Source organism: Coffea arabica, chromosome 3e (assembly GCF_036785885.1).
Source record: "Coffea arabica cultivar ET-39 chromosome 3e, Coffea Arabica ET-39 HiFi, whole genome shotgun sequence".
Classification (NCBI taxonomy): Eukaryota; Viridiplantae; Streptophyta; class Magnoliopsida; order Gentianales; family Rubiaceae; genus Coffea; species Coffea arabica.
The window spans coordinates 11,515,761-11,538,606 of NC_092315.1; the positions used below are offsets into that span (position 1 = coordinate 11,515,761).

The window sequence follows — 22,846 nt, forward strand, 5'->3', positions numbered from 1 at the left end:
GTATTCATGACTGGGAGAGAAAGAAATTCACAAAATTGCATTTGACGTGCTTTTGTATATTATTACATGTGTATTACAGCTTTTGGATTGCTGTAACTAATTTTATTATGGAGTCTACTCAGAAGGACCTTTCTTTTGAGACAGTAGTTTTGTTTTTCTGGAGACATTAGCATCAATACTGATTAGCAATTTTTATCGTGGTGCTGTTTATTTATCATTTGTGGCCATAAATTCTGAATTTAATTCAGATTTTCTATTGACACTAGAATAATGTCAGTAATAACATTAACGGAGCATTAATTGGTTCAATTGTGTCGTGAATCTATGGTTCAAAGATGCTCGTCGTGACTCTGTGCCAACTATACTAGAACCTACATTGAACAATGTGTAACTATAGAACAAGCGCCCAATTAGTTTGTTGCAAAATTAGTTATTGAAAAGTTACAGTTTGAAAATTAATACAAAACTTTCATATATAACTGCTGGTAGTTACAAAGTGTTTGTAGGTTGTTAGTCAAGAATTATTGGGAAGTTACAGTGTTTTGTATGACTGCAACAAAATAGTTATTTGGGAAGTTACAGTTTGAAAATTAATACAAAACTTCATATTTGAAAACTGTTAGTTACGATGTGTTTGTACGTTGTTACAAAATAGTTTTGGGAAAGTTATAGTGTGTTCGTAGAATGTTACAGAATAGTTAGTTGGGAAGTTGCAGTTTGAAAATTAATATAAAACTCCATATTTGAAAACTGTTAATTACAAAGTGTTTGTAGGTTGTTACAAAATAGTTTTTTAAAAGTTACAGTGTGCTCGCTAAGTATTACAAAATAGTTAGTTGGAAAGTTGCAATTTGAAAATTAATACAAAAGTCCATATTTGAAGTCTGTTGGTTACGAAGTGTTTGTAAATTATTACAAAATAGTTATTGGGAAGTTACAGTATGTTCGAAAACCGTTACAAAACAGTTACTCGCAAGGGGATAGTTTGAAAATTTTTACAAAACTCCATATTTGAAAATTGACATTTTTTACGAAGTATTTGTAGGTTGTTACAAAATAGTTATTGGGAAGTTGAATGTTAATAAAGACTATTACAAAATGCTTCAATGGGAAGTTAGAGTGTGAAAATTAATACAAAACTCCATGTTTGATGATTGCATGCTATAGTGTGCTTATAGGTTGTGTCAGTGTAGTTATTGTGACAAATGACGAATGACATTCAAATAAAATAGTTTATTTGAACACACTCGAAAATGGCATGCATGTGTCGAATCGGGTCAGTAGTTTATTACATTTATTCAAAAAATTTGATTATCAATTTATTTATTGGATTAGTGATACGTAAACCCAATTGTAACAGTCAATTACATGTTTTGAGTTTTGTGTATGTCTTAAAAAAACATGTTACTTATTCTATACTTACTAATTGTCCAGAATTTAGTTACTAGCTTATATCGTTTCTTGCCGGACTCGGGGCAGGGACGGTTGCAGGTGCAACCGTCCCTGACAAATTTCCTCTTCATCAACAGCGCGTAACTTCTTTTGTTCACCGTGTAACTTTTTTTCCACTGGTTGTATTTTCACAACAGATAGTGGTGGGCCCCACACTTGACGCGGAAATCGAGTTACCACTTGTTATCTGAGCCGCACATTTTTTTGAGGTCCAATCTGGACCATGAACCGTGCATGTGTCGGTCATACTGATGGGTACTATCACATTGTGGGTCATTGAATGACCAACGCCATTCAGTTTTACACATCTGACTCTGGGCCAAAAAACTGACATTCATTGTGAGATTTTGTGCACAATATTTTGCGTATTACTGTGTATGCACAATGTCGAAATTAAGGTCACTAATGTGTAACTCAGTATTCACATCGGTACCCTTAATGTTGCAATACAGGTCTTACCATGATAAAAATTGCCCAATTGGTATTTTATTTTCTGATGCTGATTAGTGACACGACGTAACACTTATTATTTTATGTATCGATACTAAAAATATAGTTCAACAAATTTTGTCCATACGATTGACAAACTGTTCATATATTGTTACAATTCGTAAGTTATTATTTACCTCTTTGTTCGTTCTGAGTTACAACATACATAAAATTTCTGGTCGAATTTGAAATCTCCTATAGAGCATTGGAGCAGAAGGAGGTACGAACCGGTCATAGAGGTAGTAAATTTGGGTCATACACCGACCAAGGTCATAGAGTGTTACACATCTGACTCTTGGCCAAGAAACTGTTGCATAATTTGGGCTGTCATACCTCCCTGTGACAGTGTAACTGTGCATGCACACAGTGAAATGTACATGAATCTAAGGTGTAACTCTGTATCCACGTGACTCTTAAAAGTTGGTGGACAGGACCAAAATATGATAAAAGCTGCAAACATGTGTTGAAATCTGTAAACGATTGGCAACAGCACGTAACACGTATATTCACTGTCGGTACAACAAATCTGGCCTGGAAACGTAACAAAACTTATCCGACATGGTTCAGGCACTGCATGTGGGTCTACAGTCTCTTCTCCCGTGATGTACTAGTTGCCCTCATATGCGTTCGTGAAGATCTCATTATTTTAATGAGATGTTCGAGAAAGTCTCGCTACGCAATGTTTTGGGGTTCGAAACGATCATCGTAACTATTCTCAATAGATACTTAATAAAGTGTCTAAGAAATTTAATGTGTCAGTGGGAGGAATTATCGTTTCTACCAAGGGCAATAGCACAAACAAGAGAAGAGAAAAGATTCATCGAATATTAACTAGTTGTATTATTACTAGTTGTAATATCGGGGAATATTTAGTTGGAATATTATTCAGTTTTAAATAGAGCAAACGAAAAGCTGCTGATTGCAAATTCATTAGTTATAATAAATTGTAACATACAGCTAACTGGTTGTAACGCAATCCGTACATAGTGAAACGTACAGGTCACTGATGTGTAACTGTTTATCCACATGACCCTTAATATTGGTGTACAGGTCATTTCATGACAAAAGCTGCAAAATATGTTTTATTGTGTGAACAGATTTGACACAATTCAATGGCATGCATCGAACTCTACAGCTTCCACTGCCACGACAAAATTGTTTGGTCTGGAATGCGTTGTCCAGTGATATTTTACTACATTGTGAGGGTCCTGCGGACTATAAAAGGGCGCGGTTGCAGTAGTATATCCCTCAACAACAAAGATTTTTCCGTCAACCTTTCACTACTACACAAACATTTTTCATTTTCAATAACTTCACACTTCCTATTTCATTCTACCGTCTGGGTGGCAATGAACCCGTGCATGAAATTTATTATTAGTATTCTTCAACCCTCCTCTAACCTCAATTGCAGTGTCATCAATAGAGGGTTCACACTGAAATCAAGCTCTTGGGTGCCAAATAGCAGCCAGTAGGTTGCATGATGTTCGAGAAGATCTCGCTAATTTAATGAGATGTTCGAGAAGGCCTCGCTACATCAATTATTTTGGGGTTCGAATCGACCATCTCTATGTTCTCAATAGACACTTAATAAAGTGTCTAAGAAATTGTATGTGTTAGAGGGCCGGACTTATTGTTTGTGCCAAGCGCAATTGCGCAAACGAGAGAAGAGGAAAGGTTCATCGGATATTAACTAGTTGTAGTATCACTAGTTGTAATATCAGGGAATTTCTAGTTGTAATATCAGTAGATTTAACTAGATAAGACGAAAAACTGCCGTTTGCATATTCATTAGTTGTAATCAATTGTAACATATACATAACTGGTTGTAACTCAACATGTACATGGCGTAATCAAAATTTGTTGCATTTTAAATATTAGTTACCCTACTTTCAAATTACTTGTCCCAACGAAGTATCATGTTCTTCTGCGAAACTGTTACTTATTATGTGGTCATGTGGAACCAAGCCAAGCCGCCAATATCAAGTTCATTTCTGTACTGAATGAGTAATACATATTGAAGTGCCTGTAATACTATCTGTAATACTTATCGTTAATACAATTGTAAACAAATTGTCTAAATTTTAACATATAGGCAAATGACAAGGTGCCTGTACAAGAACATCAATAAGAGGTAACATCTTATTAACGTCCTGTAATTTACGTAAATACTGGTGGTAACTTCTTGTTACACAGGAAAAGTAAGGTGACTGATGAATAATTGGGTATTCACCTGACCCAATTGTTCTTGGAGTACAGGTCATGGTCGAATCAAATTCAACAATTATTTCATCCACACACTATACATTTGACTACACGTTGAGTCTATTGTCTCGTTAATAGGTGGTGTCATGCCTTCATCTACTCACCCAGGAGTACCATCCCGTGGAGAACAACATGAAATGACATAGCAAGCAGTTGGTCAAGTTGTCGGAAGAAACCATTTACTATGCATGGTCTTAAATAGGTGCTCTGTTTAAAATTTCTACCTCTTTTTTTCTATCACCTAATTCTTTATCAGTAGATCCTTCCTTTCATCCAACCAAAAAACAGTAGGTATTAGCATAGTCATGCAATCCACAAACGAAGGGTCTCATACAAGCTCACCATCAAATGTTCGGCAAAAAAGACGGAAAGTATCATTGGATCCAACAAATGCCATAAGCAAGTATGAAACACCAGATGGGAGGATTTTATATGGTACCAAACGCGAGTTCAGGAACGCTCCACTTAACACCAACAATTCTCTGGGACTAGCTGGTCACATTTTTAAAAATACCGTCAACGATCATCTACCGCATGGCTATTTCGTTATGGACCATGAACCCATATGGGAGCCTGTTCGTGAGCGAAGAATGGAATTAGAGGTATTTTGTCGCTGGCATTGCATCCGCATCCCGAGAACAAGGTCAGCGGATCTTGTTATAGGACCACAAGCCAATGATGCAAGCGTATTACACAGACTACAGCGAGAAGTTATGCAGACGGAGCGTAGGCTTCACAGGTTCCACGAGATCCAGGCCGCAAAAAAACATGGTATTGGAAAACAATTTAATGTTCAGCACATTTTAGCAGATCCCATGCTTATATCCGATCCGGACCTATCTGACTTTACTGAATCAAGCGACGATGACTTTCAAAGGTACATACCCCATTGTCTAATGCATGACGGCGTTCCCAGGTGTTGTATGGGATACAACTGATAACAAGAGATGTAGTTCAATGTTTGTTAGGGTAGCGGTAAAACTATACTCATTATAATCTCTACTCAAACAAATTGCTTACCATATTTGGATATTAATCATGATTGTTAAACAGTCGTAATTAGTTGTAACGTAACAGTAACAGATCCCTAACTGGTTGTAACCCATTGTGTACTGTTCGTTCTTCCTTTTTGTTGCATTGTAATCCACTTGTCTAAATTTGAAAAGAGTGAAACATCAATGGTGCCTGTATAACCTCGTCAATAAGTTGTAACAGCTTACTAACTGCTTGTAACGTACATATGCAGCATTCTCAAGTTGGGATAACCACTTAATGTCTCGTTCAAAATGTACAGTTACACATCATTCATCAACCTCATTTTGGGGGGAGGCGACGTCAACGCGTAGTTGCAATCCCTGTGTGTTATTTCTTCCCTGAAATGCGTAACGATGGCAAATCAGCAAATATTATTAATAAAACATATGATTAATGATATACGATGTCCAAGTCTCCAATTAATAACATTACATAAATATGTGCTGTAACGATAAAAATTTGTCACCTGAGGTGATGGTGCAAATGCATGATATGCATCAACATCACAGTGTGTTGAAATTGCCCCACGCTCCTCCTACATTATATAATATAAGTAATCGACTGTCAACAAATCATTACCAGTGCCTATATTGCTCACTTATAAAGTTAAATTGGACTAGACATTATAACAAAAATGATATATCAGACCATTAAGACATCTCTGACGGAGTTATGCTTGGAAAAAATAGAAAATCTGGGATGCATCCATTCTGTAGGGACACTTGCAGGAGGCCCCTGATTAGCGAAACGGTGGACCTTGAAATAATAAAAAATAATACGTTATTAAAGCGAGCATACATTAATTACATAATTTGCATGATTTGACAGCCTTCGGGAGCTCACCGTTACAATTAAAGAAAAAAAGGTAGCTCTATTACATGAACAAGAAGGTTTTATTTTAACTACTAAATGTATGCATACCGTTTGATTTTCATCGATATCGGGAGCAACAGCATTTGGAGGGCCATTCACTGTCTGACTCATTGAATGCGTCTACAAGTTTCGTATGGGCAAAATCATTGTATAACACAAATAAAATACGTATATCAGGAGGGATGACGGCCGTAACAACATTATCACATAATGTAACATCAATGTAACTATTTAGGCTGTTAGAAACATCCAGATAAAAGCAAGAGTCATGTCCCTTTTATACTAACCGAAACAGAGTCAGTAGATGAACGGCATCCCATAAACATGTATTCCTCAAATGAAACCGATGTCGGCTCCGATTCTGAGACCTACAGTATTGACACGGTAATAATATTATTTCATAATGAATGTTACCTAAACTTTAGTTAATAGTATAACAATAACTTAATTTTAGCATAAATGTTTCCCAAGTACCAAATTTTGATCCATACCGTAGTCTGTGTAGTCCTTGATAATCTAGATTTTCTTTTTACTCTGTCAAATTTATCGACCCAACTTCGCATCACTCTACTTTTCTTCCCACAGCCTCGTTTTTTAATGCCTCTTGCGACTACTGCCTCCCCCATTTCATTTACAATTTCAATTTTATCTCGTTCCTCCATATTCAGATTTTTTTGATTTTGCAAAGGTTGCTCTTCACTTTCTGAGAGGAGGAGCTCAACTCTCTTTGACAAATCGGATATGACAGTGATTGCTACTTTGCTGGTGTCCTCCGACATTGCTGCTCGAGTTGCGACCTTAATCATGGCTGGAGCGAGCTCCCGATAACGAGTTGAAATCATGACTTTAGGATCAGTCACAACTTCCTGTCCTCGCCGATCAAAACAGTCTCCAGCCCGAGCTCTTTTTGTCCATCGCCTCTTAATGTATTCAAGAGGAATTATTTTTATGCCCACGGTATCAAACACCTTCAACGCGTGCCCACATAAAATGCCTTCATTCTCGTATTTTTTGCAACTGCAACGTACACTTAGATCATTCCGATTGAATACTACTGTTCTTTCAGGTCCTCCATCATACCTCATGACCGTAAACTCCACAAACATCGCTGCATCTTGTTGTCTCAATATAACCATAGCTGTTGACTCACCATATTCATTTTGGAATGCAACAAATACGGTTGGTGAATACGTCTCTGATGCATGCACAAGCATAGGTGTTTGTCTTAACCCTACCATGGGGAGCTTTTGCCTCATTTCATATTCTGCGATCAGTTCATTATATCTCTTTTCATCAACCACCCGATTGAAATGTCTAAAGAACTGCACAAGGTCATGATCCAGTTTCAAATGATTTTTAATTGCTGCATTTAGGCTTTCGCTGAGTTGGGTGCTTCGCATTCCCGCGGTCCATCTTTCTTTCATCATGCACCTTGCCCATTTATCACGAATTTTGTACAACCCTGAGAGCCATTCATTATTTTCAAGATTGTGTTTCTTCACCATCGCCTCCCACACCCTATTGAATTGTTCCACTTCTTCAAACTCATACATGCAGGCACCAAACATGTATGGAAGATCACTATTTTCCTTGTAGTGATTGCCAAGATGTTTCATAAAATTACGCCTTATGTGAAACGTACATAGACCGTGAAATGTTTCAGGCATGACAATTGAAAGAGCGGCTGCCATGGCGTGATCTTGGTCGGTTAGTATGGTACTTGGATGTTTTCCGCACATTGCTTCTAAAAATGTACCAAACACCCATTTGAAAGAATCTATCGTCTCATCATACATAAGGGCAGCACCGAATATCACAATTTGCCTATGCTGGTTAAAACCCACAAATACTCCAAGTGGCCGGTATTCTTTATTTGTTTTGTAGGTTGTGTCGAATGTGACTACGTCTCCAAAAAAGTTGTAGTCAATTAACATTCCTGCATCAGCCCAAAAGATATTCGTTATCTGCTCTTCACAGTCCAGCTGTACGGCATGAAAAAAGGATGGATTCTCGAGTGTTTGCTCTTGAAAATAATTCAGCATGCTACCTGCTTCTCCATATTTCAAGCTCCTTTCCCGTCTCGTTCGAAGATATCGTTTAAGATCATCCCGAGTATATCCCACATTACCCATTCCACCTGCTTCCGTTCCCATAAGCTCATGGCTCTGTTTCAATGAAAGCCCAGCATCCTCGCTTATTTCAGCTTGGAATCCTTGAGCCACACTCACTTTTCTTTGTGATGGCATCATGTGAGCACATTGAGCAATGTGCAACTCATGATTATGCTCTAAGACAAGGTCATGCACACGGTACTTCATTGTCCCTCTAAACAACACGATAACCATCTTAGCTCCACACCCTGTTTTCATCGGCGCTCGTGTCCTCTTTGGCATCACATCACCTTCGTACTTGCGTTTCACACCTTCCTTGCAGCAACTATATCTCCTAGACGTGGTCACGCCGTCTTTATCTTTATTCAGATAGTCTTTACGTACACTGAAACCCATTTTAAAGGCATACTTGTTGTAAAACTTGTACGCATCCTCTTCACTGTTGAACTCCATTCCTAATTCAGGGGTCCCATTTTCTGCCAATTTGCTGTAATCCATTACTTCTACTCCTGCCAATTATGCATCAAACACCCTAATTTGCAACATTTCATGAATAGTATGTACATAAACGACAATATAAATGTATATTACCATTTATAATGTGTTATGAATCACACATTACTCGTATACCAAATCCTATTATTACGCTTATCAATATGATTAATGATTCACATCACCTTACTTTTACTCTAAGACAACGACATTATCTATGTACAAATACAACTCCATGTACACTAACTTATACGGACTGTAATGTATTGGTCACACGATGTAAGTCTATTTTAACTGTATGTACATCCACGCTGGTGATTATATTTTGATTCTAGATTCTTTAACTTACTGGACCTTATGTCATTCGTTAATGACAACCGCATAAACCAACTCCACATTTTCTACTTTTTCTACATTTTGAGGGCCAAACAAGTACTTTCTACTCATTGTAATATATTTCTTACATCATGTAATTGACTTACAACACAAGGTTCACCCATTTATTATTCACATATGTGTCTTTTCCTCTGTTTCACCTCATTCAACTCTGCGCCTCTATTTTATACACACTGTATGGTTAGGAGAGGGGCAAACTAATATTGCTCCATGAGCATGGACCAATTACTAGATGCACAATAATTCATATCAATTGTAATACGGTGGCTATAACATGTAACTAATTTACAACAAGATGTATATTCATTCACTTGTTAAATGTGACTTTGTTTCTCTCATCTTTCCCTAATTCTAGTCGATGGTTTACTTGAATACATAACCCTACTTTCTACTCATTGTAATATATTTCTTACATCATGTAATTGACTTACAACACAAGGTTCACCCATTTATTATTCACATATGTGTCTTTTCCTCTGCTTCACCTCATTCAACTCTACGCCTCCATTTTATACACACTATATGGTCAGGAGAGGGGCAAACTAATATTGCTCCATGAGCATGGACCAATTACTAGATGCACAATGATTCATATCAATTGTAATACGGTGGCTATAACATGTAACTAATTTACAACAGGATGTATATTCATTCACTTGTTAAATGTGACTTTATTTCTCTCATCTTTCCCTAATTCCAGTCGACGGTTTACTTGAATACATAACCCTAGGTCTTCCAAAAACTACTATCCCATTATAGTCCATCACTGAAAAGCTGAATGCTCACACACACACAGATACGGTACACACATACAAATACAGTACAACTTCACTATTCTTCTATCATTTTCATATTATGTCTTCAGTGACTCTAATTTCAGCCTTCCTTTAACAGATGTGCATTTGGGTGATAAATTATTGGTCACAATTACTGACATGGTTCAGTCATGTTACCTTGGTCTGCTAATACGCTTCACGTTTCACCGAAGTCGGAGACGTAGCTGCTTCTGCTATTAAGTTGAAGGACAAAATCTGGTTTCGTGAGATGCTGAATTTCCTCTATTTGCTTCTACCTTACCGCCGCTCTTGCACGCATTCAGAATACATACAACACTCTTATACCCAATTGGAGACCACAACTGCTTCTGCTATTCAGTTTTACGGATAAACTTTGGCTTCATCTCTGTTTGCTTCTTCCATGCCGCCTGCCTCTCCACCCACTTTTCTGTCAATTGCTACCTTCATCAGAGTAGACTACACCCACTTCACCTAGAAACACCTAGTAGGTTGAATCCCACCTGAACTTCAGCTTTCTGCTTTCAGTGAGTGGTTGGTCAGAGTAGATTACCTTCACAAGCACATGAAAACGCTTCCCTCAGTTTTGTTTTCTGCGGCTAATTCAAAATTTCAACTTGAATTTCAAAAACCAATTCTCTTCCGTTTGCTCCGTCTGCTCCCGTTTAGAAGTCAACATTTTTTTATTTGGAACGGCATCGTTTTTGTGCCCTGCTTCAGCCTTGCTGACTTGGCTCATTTGTCTCCTCACGTTTTTTATTGTGAGGAGACCGTTCAGGAGCGGTCGTCTGAGGACCGCTCCTGCCCCGTATCCTCAAATACATGACTTGGTCAGATGATTGCATAGACAACGGTCCTGTCCCGTTGATGTCAGATAAACTTGTTTAGGATATTTGTGATTTGATGTCAAATATTTTAGGTTAGCAAATACTTCCCTAGGAAACATTTTACATGAAACTGTTTACTTTTTTTTAAAAAAAAAAAAGAGTAAGTTTTGATGTTTGGATTGAAATTTGAAGACCTTTAGCGTTGTATTTTGGGTATTTGTGTTGCTTTAATTTATGAAAGTATTGGTTTAATATTAAGGCGACTTAAAATTGCATGACAAATACCAATGGTGTAAAATGGTCTAATTATTACTAATAAAAATACCCAATAACTCGATTACAATGGTAAAGCATACGTAATTGTAGTTTAATATATACTGAAGCTAAATTGAGATCTTTGAATGACCCAAAATTTGTGATGTTATTAGGTGCCATATAGATGTCTTTTTCTTAAATGAAATTTGGGAATTGAGACACATTCTACAAGCTTTCCTCCATTTAACCAAAGATGTGTAATTTCTGCATTAGTGCGGATTTTAATGAAATTATGATATTTTATTAAAAAAAAAAACCAAAAAAAAAAAATCAAAGATGCAGGAGTATAATTTTTTTTTCTAAAATAAAACATGAATTTTGATTAATATCAAAATGTAATTGAATTCCTGCCATTGGAATAGTGAAAATTATGTTTCAACTTGACATTGAACTTGAGCTAAGATGGGGGGTTGTGTAGTGAATTAGGCATTTTGGCTAAAGGGAAAAGAAATTCAAAAGGCATCATTGTTATCACTTGAAATCCACAAATTGATAGGGGTGAGACTACCTTATTGATGATCCATCCTAATTTTGGAAAGAAAAAAAAAAAGAGAGATTATACTCAAACAAATAGGGGCATGAACAGCAACTATTCTTCAAGATTGACGGTCATAAGTGGTTAAATTTTAAATTTTGGTGAAAGATAAGATTCTAACTACACTTTGTTCGTCATTTGTTTAAACTTCACGAGATTTGCAAAATAATATTTTAAATTTGCACTATATTCAAAGTAATGGAATTTTTTTTCACTCCTCCCTACATCCTCCATATCTCCAACTGTCAGATTTAGAATTCAAATCTTAAATCTATAATAGGTGAGAACTCTAAAAACCTTCCGACAACCAAACCTCAATAGTTAAAGTAATTCACATCATTGATCAAATGGTTTACAATTTATTCAAATGAATTTAAATGTAATTGGAGTTACTCAAAATAAAGGATCGTTTCCTTTTTTAAATGATCTGCTTGACCCAAAACGGCTCCTCACATTTTGAGACTCAATAAGGTGGTAACTGTATCCAACTTATTGTGACTGTGAGAATTATCAATACTTGAATCCACAAGCTTAAACTCAATAACACAAATTTCTCATCATTTTCTTAATAGCAACAAATAACCACAACCCCATGATGACTTCCCAATTAATGCTAGCTAACATAAATATAGACCTTTTTTCTTTTTTCAAGAAAAGATCCAGAAATTTACAAGAAGGAGGTAAAGAGGAGGGTTTGAAAGTCTTATCACGAAACTCATGAATCAATGCCGTTAGCAATTAATTTAGGTGGGTTTTGGGACTCAGAAAAATGCATTTTTTTGTCTCAATGTTTGGTTTGTTGACAAATTTCATCCACAAAGTTTCACACGAAACACATTACATCATCAAAGTTACTCAATTATGGTCGATTAAAGACAATTAATAGAATGAAAGGTAATTTGGACGGGAAATTAGCACATGAATTGCATGCCCTATTAACCATCGTATTTGAGCCAGTAAAATGGAAAAAAAAAAAAAACCCTTATTTCTTCCTTCTTTACTTATTCTCTATCTTCACCTCACTTCATCGAGCCCTAATTTTGCAACCACCACCATATCCTCTTCAATCCTCAATTTGTATGCCTCATTAATCATCGTATTTTAGCCAATGAAGGACATGCTAAATTTCCTTCTAAATTGTTTTTTATTCTATCGATTATCCTTCATCGATTAAAATTGAACACCTTTGAAGATGTAGTGTGTTTCGTATGACACTTTAAGAACGAAATTGATCGACGAACCAAACAAACATTCTGGGCGAAAGGTGCATTTTTCCCTTTGAGACTATGTAAACTTTTGTTAACAAAAAAATACAAATATGCACGGCAAGAATTCTACTAGTTAATTTGTATTTCAAAAAGAAAAGAAAATTCTTATTTTTAATTTTCTTTTTTGGTAAAAGAAAATAGACTTGTGGATACGGGGAAGACAAGTGCATAACGTAAACTGCTCAGAAAACAGCCGTCCATTATCTAACACGTCACTGGAAAACCAAACCCATGACCGATACCTTCCGAATTCCATCTACCAGAAAAACTCCACCCTCTCATCACCGTGGAGGAGTGGCCCTCCGTCCCCCATTTCCCCCCAAAATCTTCATCAACTCCTCTCCAAAATCCCACTCAAAATGCCTATATTCACTGCATCACTAGGCTCAGTTTCAAGAACCAACATTGCCTTTCATTCCCACCTTTTTGCATGTGACATTACTTCCCAGAATCATCATCATTATCATCATCAGCAGCAGCATTTTTCTTCTTCAATCACATCAGTCAATGGAAGTAGGACGAACCCTCCTTCAGTTTTGAGGTTTCCTTTCTTCTCTGGCTGTTGTTCTGCAAAAAGGGCTGCATTTTTTGCACCTAAAGTCTCAGTTTCTAGTGATAGCGCTGCTAAAGCAGTTGGAGTTGATCAGGAGCAATCTTTGTCCCCGGAAGATGTTAGACAAGATCGGGTGTGTTCTTTTGTAGTCTTTGTTACTTTCTTTTGGGAATTGCTCATCTCAAGGTTTTGGATATTGAGATTATAAGACAAGATGATAGATTAGGATTTGAAATTTTTGTTAGAGCTCAATTATTCTGGTGTCCGAAAAGGGTGACTTTAGTATATATATACAAGTTAATGACGTCAGTTGGATAGCAGGGATGATGTTGTTATGACTGTATTATCCATATTTAGTGGAAAGTTTGGCTTTCTTTCCTATACTTTTAATGGAGATTTATCTTTAATTCTCTTTCAAAGATATTTAGGTGGAGGTCGGATTGCTGACTTTATCAGCCATGTAAAATGTCAATGTTGTGGTGGATTATATGGTTCCTGTAGCAACCTTTGCTGATTGATTGTTGGATCGGTCCAAGATAACTTTTTTGTAGTTGCACTGAATTATGGAGTTTAATTTCATTAAGGAATCTGAATTAGGAGCTAACTTCTAGACTGCCAAATATTTATGCTGTTTTCTGGACTCTGCAATCAAAATGTGGTGCTGTTTTTGTTGTGCTTTATCTGCATTAAGTTTTTAGGTAACTTAATCTGTAAAGTTGGAGAAGATCCTGAACAATTGTCTCGTGTTTAAAGAAGCTTGTGCTTTGTTTATGGTAGTGCCTGATAGCTTTTGGCGAAAAAATATGCAGGCTTTACATTTTTTTTTTCAATTACTAGGTGTAATTGGGAAGAATATTCATATGATTCCTTGCAACTGTAAATTGACCTACTGATCCTATCATTTCTGCCATGATAGCAGAAGAGATGTATCAATCAACTAACTTATGCTTATCAAGTTGTTTTGTTTGGTTGTACATTAAATGCTTATGATTATTTCTTTGATCTATTCTCTTCCACAAAGAAGTAGAGGTCTGCTGATTGGAAGGCAGCGCGTACTTACAATGAACGGGGACTCATCTTTGAAGGCAGAGTTGAGGGTTTCAACGGTGGAGGATTGCTGATTCGATTTTACTCTCTTGTTGGTTTTCTCCCTTTCCCTCAGTTGGGACCCTCACACTCATGTAAAGGTATTTATTTGCCTAATTACCTCTTCTATATCATAATGCCAAATTACATTTTCTTTTTGTTCTGTGTACTTCTTAAGGAAAAACTGACTTTGACATGCAAAATATCTCTTTTTAGAGGGAGAAGGGATAGAAGAGTAGAGCATAATCTTGCACCATACATAAATATGTAGATTGTAGTACCACTCGTTCAAGTATTTGTTGGTATATTATTTTCTACAGAGTTGAGATAAGTTAAATTCCTGCAGCTCAGCATCATTAGCTTCTATAATATCCAAATCAATGCCTACCTCTGTTTGTGATGATACACTGCATAGATGAAAAATATCAGCTTTTTCATCTAAAGAGAATCATGGATGTTCAGAATCAAAACAAATGATGACTAAATGAAAATTACATACTAGTTCTAAATATCTAAATCACCAAAACACATTTATGACAAAATAGTTAAGTTTATGACTTTGGAGTTCCTGCACAGGGCATGTTCCGGCTTTAGAGCAGCAGCTAATAGTAATAACTAATTCAAAAATATTAAGTTTGCGAATAATTGTTAATTTTTTTAAATCTTTATCTTGATGAGACGTCGTTCTGAAGTCTTGGTTCATAGTCTTGTTGACATAGTTCAAAATGAGTTTAATTGTATCTGGCGAGAGCCTGGAAGATATGGAAGAACCTGGGGTACTGCAATGTGGTCTATATTGAGCAGTATGCTGTAGCGTCTATTTTTTTTCTTGCTACACTAACATTTCTTGGGTCAGTGCATGGAATATTACAGTAGCACTGCTCATTATAGTTAAGATTATATTTTTTTGGGTTTCCACTTTGATAGCTACACTTGAATATGCTTGAATAACAATATGAATTGTAATTGCACCAGATAAGTTGCTACATTTTTGCTATCTATGGTATTTTTGGTGAAAAGCTCTATTTAACTTCAGGTGCCCAAGGAGTGTGGAGCTTGATCTAATCAGATATCTTTCCACGTTGTTTAATCTTATATCCTGTTCTCTATATCTGTCCGTATCAGTTGTTAGTGAATTGAACTTGCTGTCATTCTTCTGTGAGGAATCTGATCTCTTGAATTGGAACAAGAAACAATTTGACGTCCAAAGTTACTCTTTCCAAATTCTCAGGCTGACAGCTCCTTTCCAAGACATGCAAGTTTAGTCTTTAGACTACCATCTAGTACTGTAGTTAGTCATCTGTTTGATGCACATTTTTCCTGCAATATGCAGAACCTAACAAGAGCATTCAAGAGGTAGCAAGAGCTTTAACAGGTTCTGTAATTCCTGTGAAGGTATGAAGTTCTTCGAAGTGATGTCCACCTGTCAAAAATTTGTGCAGAATCCATAAACTTGGGGAATTTCCCCTTATAATGCTATTTTTTTCTTCATCATATTGATTTTTTTTTTGGGTTTGCCTTTTCATATTTGTGAAGTCATTTCCAGGGAATTGACTTTAAAATTCACAAATCTTATTATCTCCTTCACCAAATAGGGTCAGGTCTTCTGGTGAATGTATTTGATTTTCTAGTATAGTTATCCTCGATGACTGAACTAGAATGAGTACATAGAGGTTGATGACGATGGCAGTTATGGTGGTCCAATTAGTTATCCACCTCCATGTAGTCATGCAAGAACCATGGTAGAACAAGATAGTTATCCTGATGAATTGGTAGAATGAAACTCCATGTAGTATGGATAGTTATCCTGAGGAGTTGGGAGAACCATGGTAGCCACACAGACACTGAATCTGATGAAGAATGCAACTCCCACAAGACACAGAGCATGTAGTTCCTCCACCAACGACAGTCGACATGCTTTAGGGTTGTAGAAGTGTTGATGATTTTGAGAAGCTGAACTATAAAAATGAAGGTACTTTCTTGGTGTAGTTTACAGAGCTGGGTATAATAAACAGAAGAAATAGTTGCTTGAAGAAGGTTAGGATTAGAGGTGTCAAAATGGGTGACTTGAGCGGGTTTGGGTTGGTTAAAATGGGTAATGAGTATAAGTGAGTCAACCCATTTATATCCATCTAATTAAATGGGTATAAATGGGTAAGTCAAAAAATGAATTGGGTAACCCAATTACCCATTTATTTTAACTTTTGTAAACTCATTTAAATTCATTTTTGCAAATTAAGTTAGTAATTTATACCACCCTTTGCACCCATCATTAGTTTTAAATATTTACTTATAATGCTCAATAAGACTAATTACCAATTTTTTCCCCTCCGTACTCTATGTCGCAAAATTACATACTATTTAATAATTTAACAATAAGAATATAAAATTTTGAACTAAATACTATAAAAGTTAACATAAAAACTTAATCCAAAAATTTTGGTCGCATGCTTGTAGTTACGAACCTGATGATCATGTGTTCGAGCCCCCCTTCTACCGGTTGTGTATCCTTGGGGGCGGGGTGCACTCCCGCAGGGGGATTAGTCCAATGTAAGTTGGGATACCCCCTGTGTTGACAAAAAAAATTTTTGTTTTTGAATCTCTAACATTTTTTTTGTGTGTAAATTTAAAATTTCATTTTGGAAAGGTAGGAACAGAGACTAAAACTTGTCATAAATTGGTAATGCTGAAAAATGAGCAAGTTAATAAGCTAAGAGAAAATAAAATGATAAGATAAAACCAACAAATAATAATAATAATGAAACAAAAGTAGTTAACATTATAACAAAATGACGAATCTGAAAAAAAAAATGGGTGGGGAAGAGAGGAGGTTTGGGAGAAGACAATTCTAAATGGGTTAATTGGGTTTGATGGATTATCCAATAATATCTATTTATTAAATGGGTATTATTGATTAACCCATTTATACACATATGCAAAAACTTAAGATACCCATAGCCATTTAGTCATGGGTAGGTATTGGTAAATTTATTTAAATGGGTTTGTTTGCCACCTATAGTTAGGATCTGCAGACAAAATGAAGGATTTCCTATGAGTTTTTTGAGGAAAATTAATGTTCTTTTTTTTTCATCAACCATAAAATGGTGAAGCCAAAATAGTTGTTGACAGCATATTTATGGTAATGGAGCACATGGAACATGATCTGAAGGGGTTAATAGAGACAACAAAACTTTCAGCCAAAGTAAGTTTAAGAAATGGCACTGCCACTGCCAGTGGTGATGGAAGCACAAGGTGGTGATAGTGGTGGAGACTACACAGAGAGAGTGGAGGAAAAGAGGGAGAGAAATGGAGAAGGGGACTGTCATGGTTGCACAAAGCGGAAAAGATAAGTTCGGAAGAATGTGGAGTTTGTTCAGGGTTCACAAATATGGAAGGCAAATAAAAAAGAATAATTTTTTTCGCTTATGAATGAAAATGAGAATAATAGTGGAAACTGGAAACAACCCTATAAACTTCTATAATTAATGACAAGTAACTCTTATCCTGCGATAAATACGTGGCTTTCTTTATAGGGCTCTTCAATTGCTCAAATATATCTAGTATGCTGAGTAAATTCAAAAGTTAGTTTAGAAATGCGTGAGTTTACATCTTTATTCTATTTTCAGGTGACTATATTGGCAAATTCTTGATGCTTTTTTGTGCTTGATAGAAATTTTTCACTTAAAACAGTTAAAACTCAATAACTTGAAATGCATTTTATAGCATGTCTATAAATGATGGTGAGTTGGGATAGAGTCTTAGTAGTTATATTACCCAAAGATAAAAAGAGTCTCAATAATTAACCTTTTGAAAGTTTTTGAATAATTCTTCGGTTATGACGGATTCAATGCAATAGGTTTGATCATGACGATGTGTTGATATTCTGGAACTTTAGGACAAAATATATGGGTGGCTATTTTGGACTATGTTATAAAATGCGAATTTCCAATTGCATTCTGTTTCCTCCTAGCTAAGTCCTTCTCTTTGGCGGCAGAAGTTTGTCTTTCATTCCAATGAAATCGAGATAGCTTCTCTGTTGTTGAAATTTCAATTCAGAATCCTGATTTTCCTTGTTCCAGGATTTGCCAATAGTCCTCTGTCCTTTTTGAATTCATCTCTCAGCTTGACAGAGATACCTTCTTTCTTTAATTTCTGTGCTTTCTGATCAAAATAGTGGCACTATTGGCAACACCTGGAATTATGACTAACAACACAAAGGCTAAGTAGAATTCCTTTCTCCTAAATAACTTGAATATATAGGACTCAATTCAGGGTCGTTTTAGAAGATAAATCTCTTTAATCACATGCCATCTGTTTTCTGTTTCTATAAACCTCAATTCTAACCAGTGAAGCTACTGGGATTGCATTCCATTCTTTGCAGTTGTTGGTGAGGCAAAACTCTTTACTTGTATCCTGAATATTGCCAATAATCTAAATATTGCCATCATTACTCTGACAAATTTCAGTAATCTATTTCAAGCAATGACACAGAAAGAAATTGTAGCTAAGATAAGAACAAATTAGTTTATCATCATGGCTATTTAGGCAAAAGGATTAAAGGGACACTTTCCTCAAAGTGCTGTCTTACTTTTTCTTTCTTTTCTGAGTATTCATTTTTGAAGGATTTCTTTACCTGTAATTCCATTTTCTTGCCACTATCGCCAAGCATCTTGTTTTCCTTCCTGGTCATCTGAAAATTGGACATTTTTTAGTTAACTAGAATCACTGATTCAAAGAGTTTGACATCTCTTCCCTAGTTAAGGTGTCAGTTCTACATGGTTTCCACATTGCTTATCTTACCATACTTAGAAACTGCAAAAAACTTATGTCAGCTCGAATCCTGTTAGGTAATCCAAGCAGATGAGGTGAGTAGGAAATTGATATTCTCGGAAAAAGAAGCTCTGTGGTCAAAGTTTTCTCACCAGATAAATGTAGGGGATGTTTTTCAAGCGAGGGTTGGTTCTGTTGAGGATTATGGTGCCTTTCTTCATTTACGCTTTCCAGATGGTAATGATCTTTCACATATGTTCAATAGTTGAGATATCTCTTATTTTAGTACTTATATCTGTTCTGGAACTATGCAGGCCATTATCACCTTACAGGTCTTGTACATGTCTCAGAGGTGTCATGGGATTTAGTTCAAGATGTAAGAGATGTTCTGTCTGATGGTGATGATGTGAGGGTTAAAATTATCAATATAGATAGGTAAATATGCCACATTCTGCATCATATGTTTCTTTCAGTTTTGTCCAATGCTGACAAGAAGAATGGTTTTGTTTATCAAATTTGCTTAGCACTTAATAATACTTATAATCGTCTCTAGACTTATAGCTGAAAAAGTAAAGTACAACCACTTGAGTCAATTGAGAACTGTGTAAAGCTTTACTTCAAGCTGTCTCACTCCTTAACCATTTTAAGGTGCATTGCCTTCAAATTTAGCCAAATGATGTTTCAAATGCACGAGTATTAAAGGAAATCTTGTTTCCTTGTAGAAGTATGAATCTTTGCGGACCTTTCTAGGCTATCTGATTACTAACCATATTTCGGTATTTTTTCTTCTTGCATATTCTATGAGATTATTGTTATTGTTAAACATATGAAGTCTTAATTATATTAACTTTGCAAAATAATGCAGGGACAAATCTAGAATTACATTGTCAATAAAGCAACTTGAGGAAGATCCACTCCTGGAAACTCTGGAAAAAGTAATGCCTCAGGTACATGTGAGATGGTCTGTAACTTTTGTTGTGCATATCTGTGTTTATCTACATTATTCTTTTTGCATAGTTTGGCCATTCATTTGCGAATTTACACAGGATGCATCATCAAGTCCTGATTACTCAGAAAATAGCTATGAAATTGAGCCTCTTCCTGGCCTGGAGATAATATTTCAAGAGCTACTGCAGGAAGATGGGTATGCAGAACATTTTTATTCTTCTGGAATGCTGATGTATTGCTTATTCTTCTTCTTCTTCCTTCTTCTTGATTTTATTTTATTTTATTTTATTTTTTGACATCTTGATTTGCAAAGAGGTAAAAGTCGTATTACTTCATGATCTTTCTGTCTATGGTTAAATCCTCAAAACTCGTTATGGTATGGTTCGAGTCCAAAATCGTGCCATTATGGATATTGATGTCTCAAGAGATTCCCTTGGCTATTTTCATAGTTTATTCAAATCATCTGTAATGTGGAACTTGATAAGGGCTACATCTCCTAGAAATATAGCAATATACCATATGGATTGTGAAGTATACCTTGGGAGTCCTATTAAAGTGCCACCAAACACTATAATTCTATAAACATGTTGGATTGCACATGGTCTGCAATAGGATTAACAGTAAAATTTTCTCCTTTGCTGTTTACTTTCTGCATTTCTTTTGTCCAGCATTAAAGATGTGAAAATCAATCGACAAGGATTTGAGAAACGAGTAGTATCACAAGATCTGCAGCTTTGGCTTTCAAATGTAAGTCGGATCACATCACACCATACACTTTTCTATGTTTATTAAAGGTACTGGCTCAACACCCCATTCTACAGGTTCCACCAATTGGAGATCAGTTTACGCTCCTTGCTCGAGCCGGGAGACAGGTACTTTCTCATCCGTCTGGCTCCCTTCCACCACCTCCCAAGGAACCTCCTCTCTCTCTAAACTTTACCTTATCTTCAGGTGCAGGAGATACTGCTCACAACATCACTAGATCAAGAGGGTATTAAAAGGGCACTGCAGCGGGTGTTAGAACGTGTACCATGACCGTATCCTCCAAGAATACAATGATACAGGCATAAAAGTCCAGCAAGAACCATGATTGACTGAAACAATAGAACGATCATCAAGGAAAGAATTATTGTTTGAGCAAATTCACCATAACTTTGTACAGGAGGAGCTTATATAAGAACCACATTCTTGGCCTTTTTACCAACACAAGTGCACAAGGATCTTATGTATTCAAATGCTATTTCTTGTCACTTGCAGGTTTTGTGCATATATTTCATGAGTTTGAGTAAGCTTATCTTTTCTCCTCCCTCAACTATATTTCTTTCACTTGTAACGTTTTTTTTAATCATATTTAGTCCTTATTTTTGTCATTTTGGGACCTAGACCCATTTCACAAAAACTTTTCTACCTGTAGGATACCATACAACAGTTCCTTTTTTCATGCTAAAATGTACTATTAACGGTATGATATATAATGGGGCCAAAAGTCTTGTTGAGCCAATATCCTTGAAGAAAAAGACCCAAGTTGTACGCAAACTTTTACCGGTAAAAAAAGTTGCTCAATTAAGCTTTTGATGGAGACGGTTTTCCATTACGCATCTCCTAGTTGCAAGAAATCTGTGAATCATGTACTTCATATTAGTCAATTCAACCGGTGAAAAAACATCCTAGCAATAATTTTTTACTTCAATTCCAGTCAAATTTTGCTTCTTTGTAATTGGCACGAGCAAAAATATAAAGGTTCACCTTAGACTAGTATGAACTTTGGAACGAAAACTGTATCGTCGGTAACTTGTATATTTTGAACACTTTCATGTATGACCTCTCTTTCAAGAATGCAAAGTCTAGTCTTCTATGAGAGGAGTTTGAATGGTTTACCACAGCGCACAATCTCTATATCGAACATGGAGAAAATTTTTCATTTTAAAGGGTTCGAATTGTAAGTGATTTCTAAGGTGCTGTTAGGTTCTTTTCTGATCAATAAGATGCTAACTGAAATCAATTTTGGGAAGCTATGTTATGTCTGGTCCATATGCAGCAATCAATGATTGATTGCATTGATCATTTTTGTGGTAATGGACACTGAACATGTAGCATTTCTTTGCTTTATACGAAGAACTTCCTGGCATTTCTTCTAGGTAGGCAACAAAATACTAGATCTTCAAATCATAATCTGTTGCATGTTTGATGCAATTCTTATACAGTTTTTATACGTTGATATCACTGCTAACTCTACACACACACATATATATATCTTGTATTGGTATATGAGAGAGAGGTACAAACAGTTATCAGTGTAACCGTTTATAAACGATGTAACACTTTTCAAATAGGTTGTGATTCATTACAAATCATTTGCAACTACTGTTCATGTGAGATTGTACATATCAGTTACGTCAGAATTACGTATCATGATTTGAATCTACGTTTTTTAAATGTGTACTGATGACTAAATTCGAACCTACATTTTAAAAATTTGTTGTTATGGCTAAATTCAAACAGTAGATTGTTTGGGACGGTTGCCCATGGTACATAATGTATATATCTTAGGAAACTTGAATCTATGTGACAAATGAACCCACCCAACAGCCAAAACAGAAAATTATAATATATGTTATGCATCAATCCTTTGCCAACTAA

The 22,846-nt window shown here is 36.0% G+C and overlaps 2 protein-coding genes across 3 annotated transcripts; one reads left to right on the forward strand and one right to left on the reverse strand.

Moving 5' to 3' along the window:
* Positions 1-5,285: 5,285 nt before the first annotated feature.
* LOC113737816 (protein FAR1-RELATED SEQUENCE 5-like) lies at positions 5,286-8,715 on the reverse strand. Its single transcript, XM_027264986.2, has 6 exons — positions 6,603-8,715; positions 6,399-6,479; positions 6,160-6,231; positions 5,887-5,994; positions 5,705-5,773; positions 5,286-5,576 (listed from the first exon to the last, which is right to left on the reverse strand). Exons 1-6 carry the CDS (start codon positions 8,673-8,675, stop codon positions 5,505-5,507), a joined length of 2,475 nt encoding a protein of 824 aa, XP_027120787.2. The 5' UTR covers positions 8,676-8,715; the 3' UTR covers positions 5,286-5,504.
* Positions 8,716-13,055: 4,340 nt separating this feature from the next.
* LOC113736472 (uncharacterized) lies at positions 13,056-21,495 on the forward strand. Of its 2 annotated transcripts, XM_027263476.2 has the most exons (10): positions 13,059-13,535; positions 14,430-14,589; positions 15,822-15,883; positions 19,336-19,495; positions 19,573-19,693; positions 20,124-20,205; positions 20,305-20,402; positions 20,875-20,953; positions 21,028-21,078; positions 21,158-21,495. In XM_027263476.2, exons 1-10 carry the CDS (start codon positions 13,209-13,211, stop codon positions 21,239-21,241), a joined length of 1,224 nt encoding a protein of 407 aa, XP_027119277.1. In that variant the 5' UTR covers positions 13,059-13,208; the 3' UTR covers positions 21,242-21,495. The 2 variants fall into 2 exon arrangements, with proteins under 2 accessions (XP_027119278.1, XP_027119277.1); XM_027263477.2 differs by lacking the exon at positions 15,822-15,883 and having other exon boundaries at positions 13,056-13,535; positions 19,424-19,495.
* Positions 21,496-22,846: the final 1,351 nt, after the last annotated feature.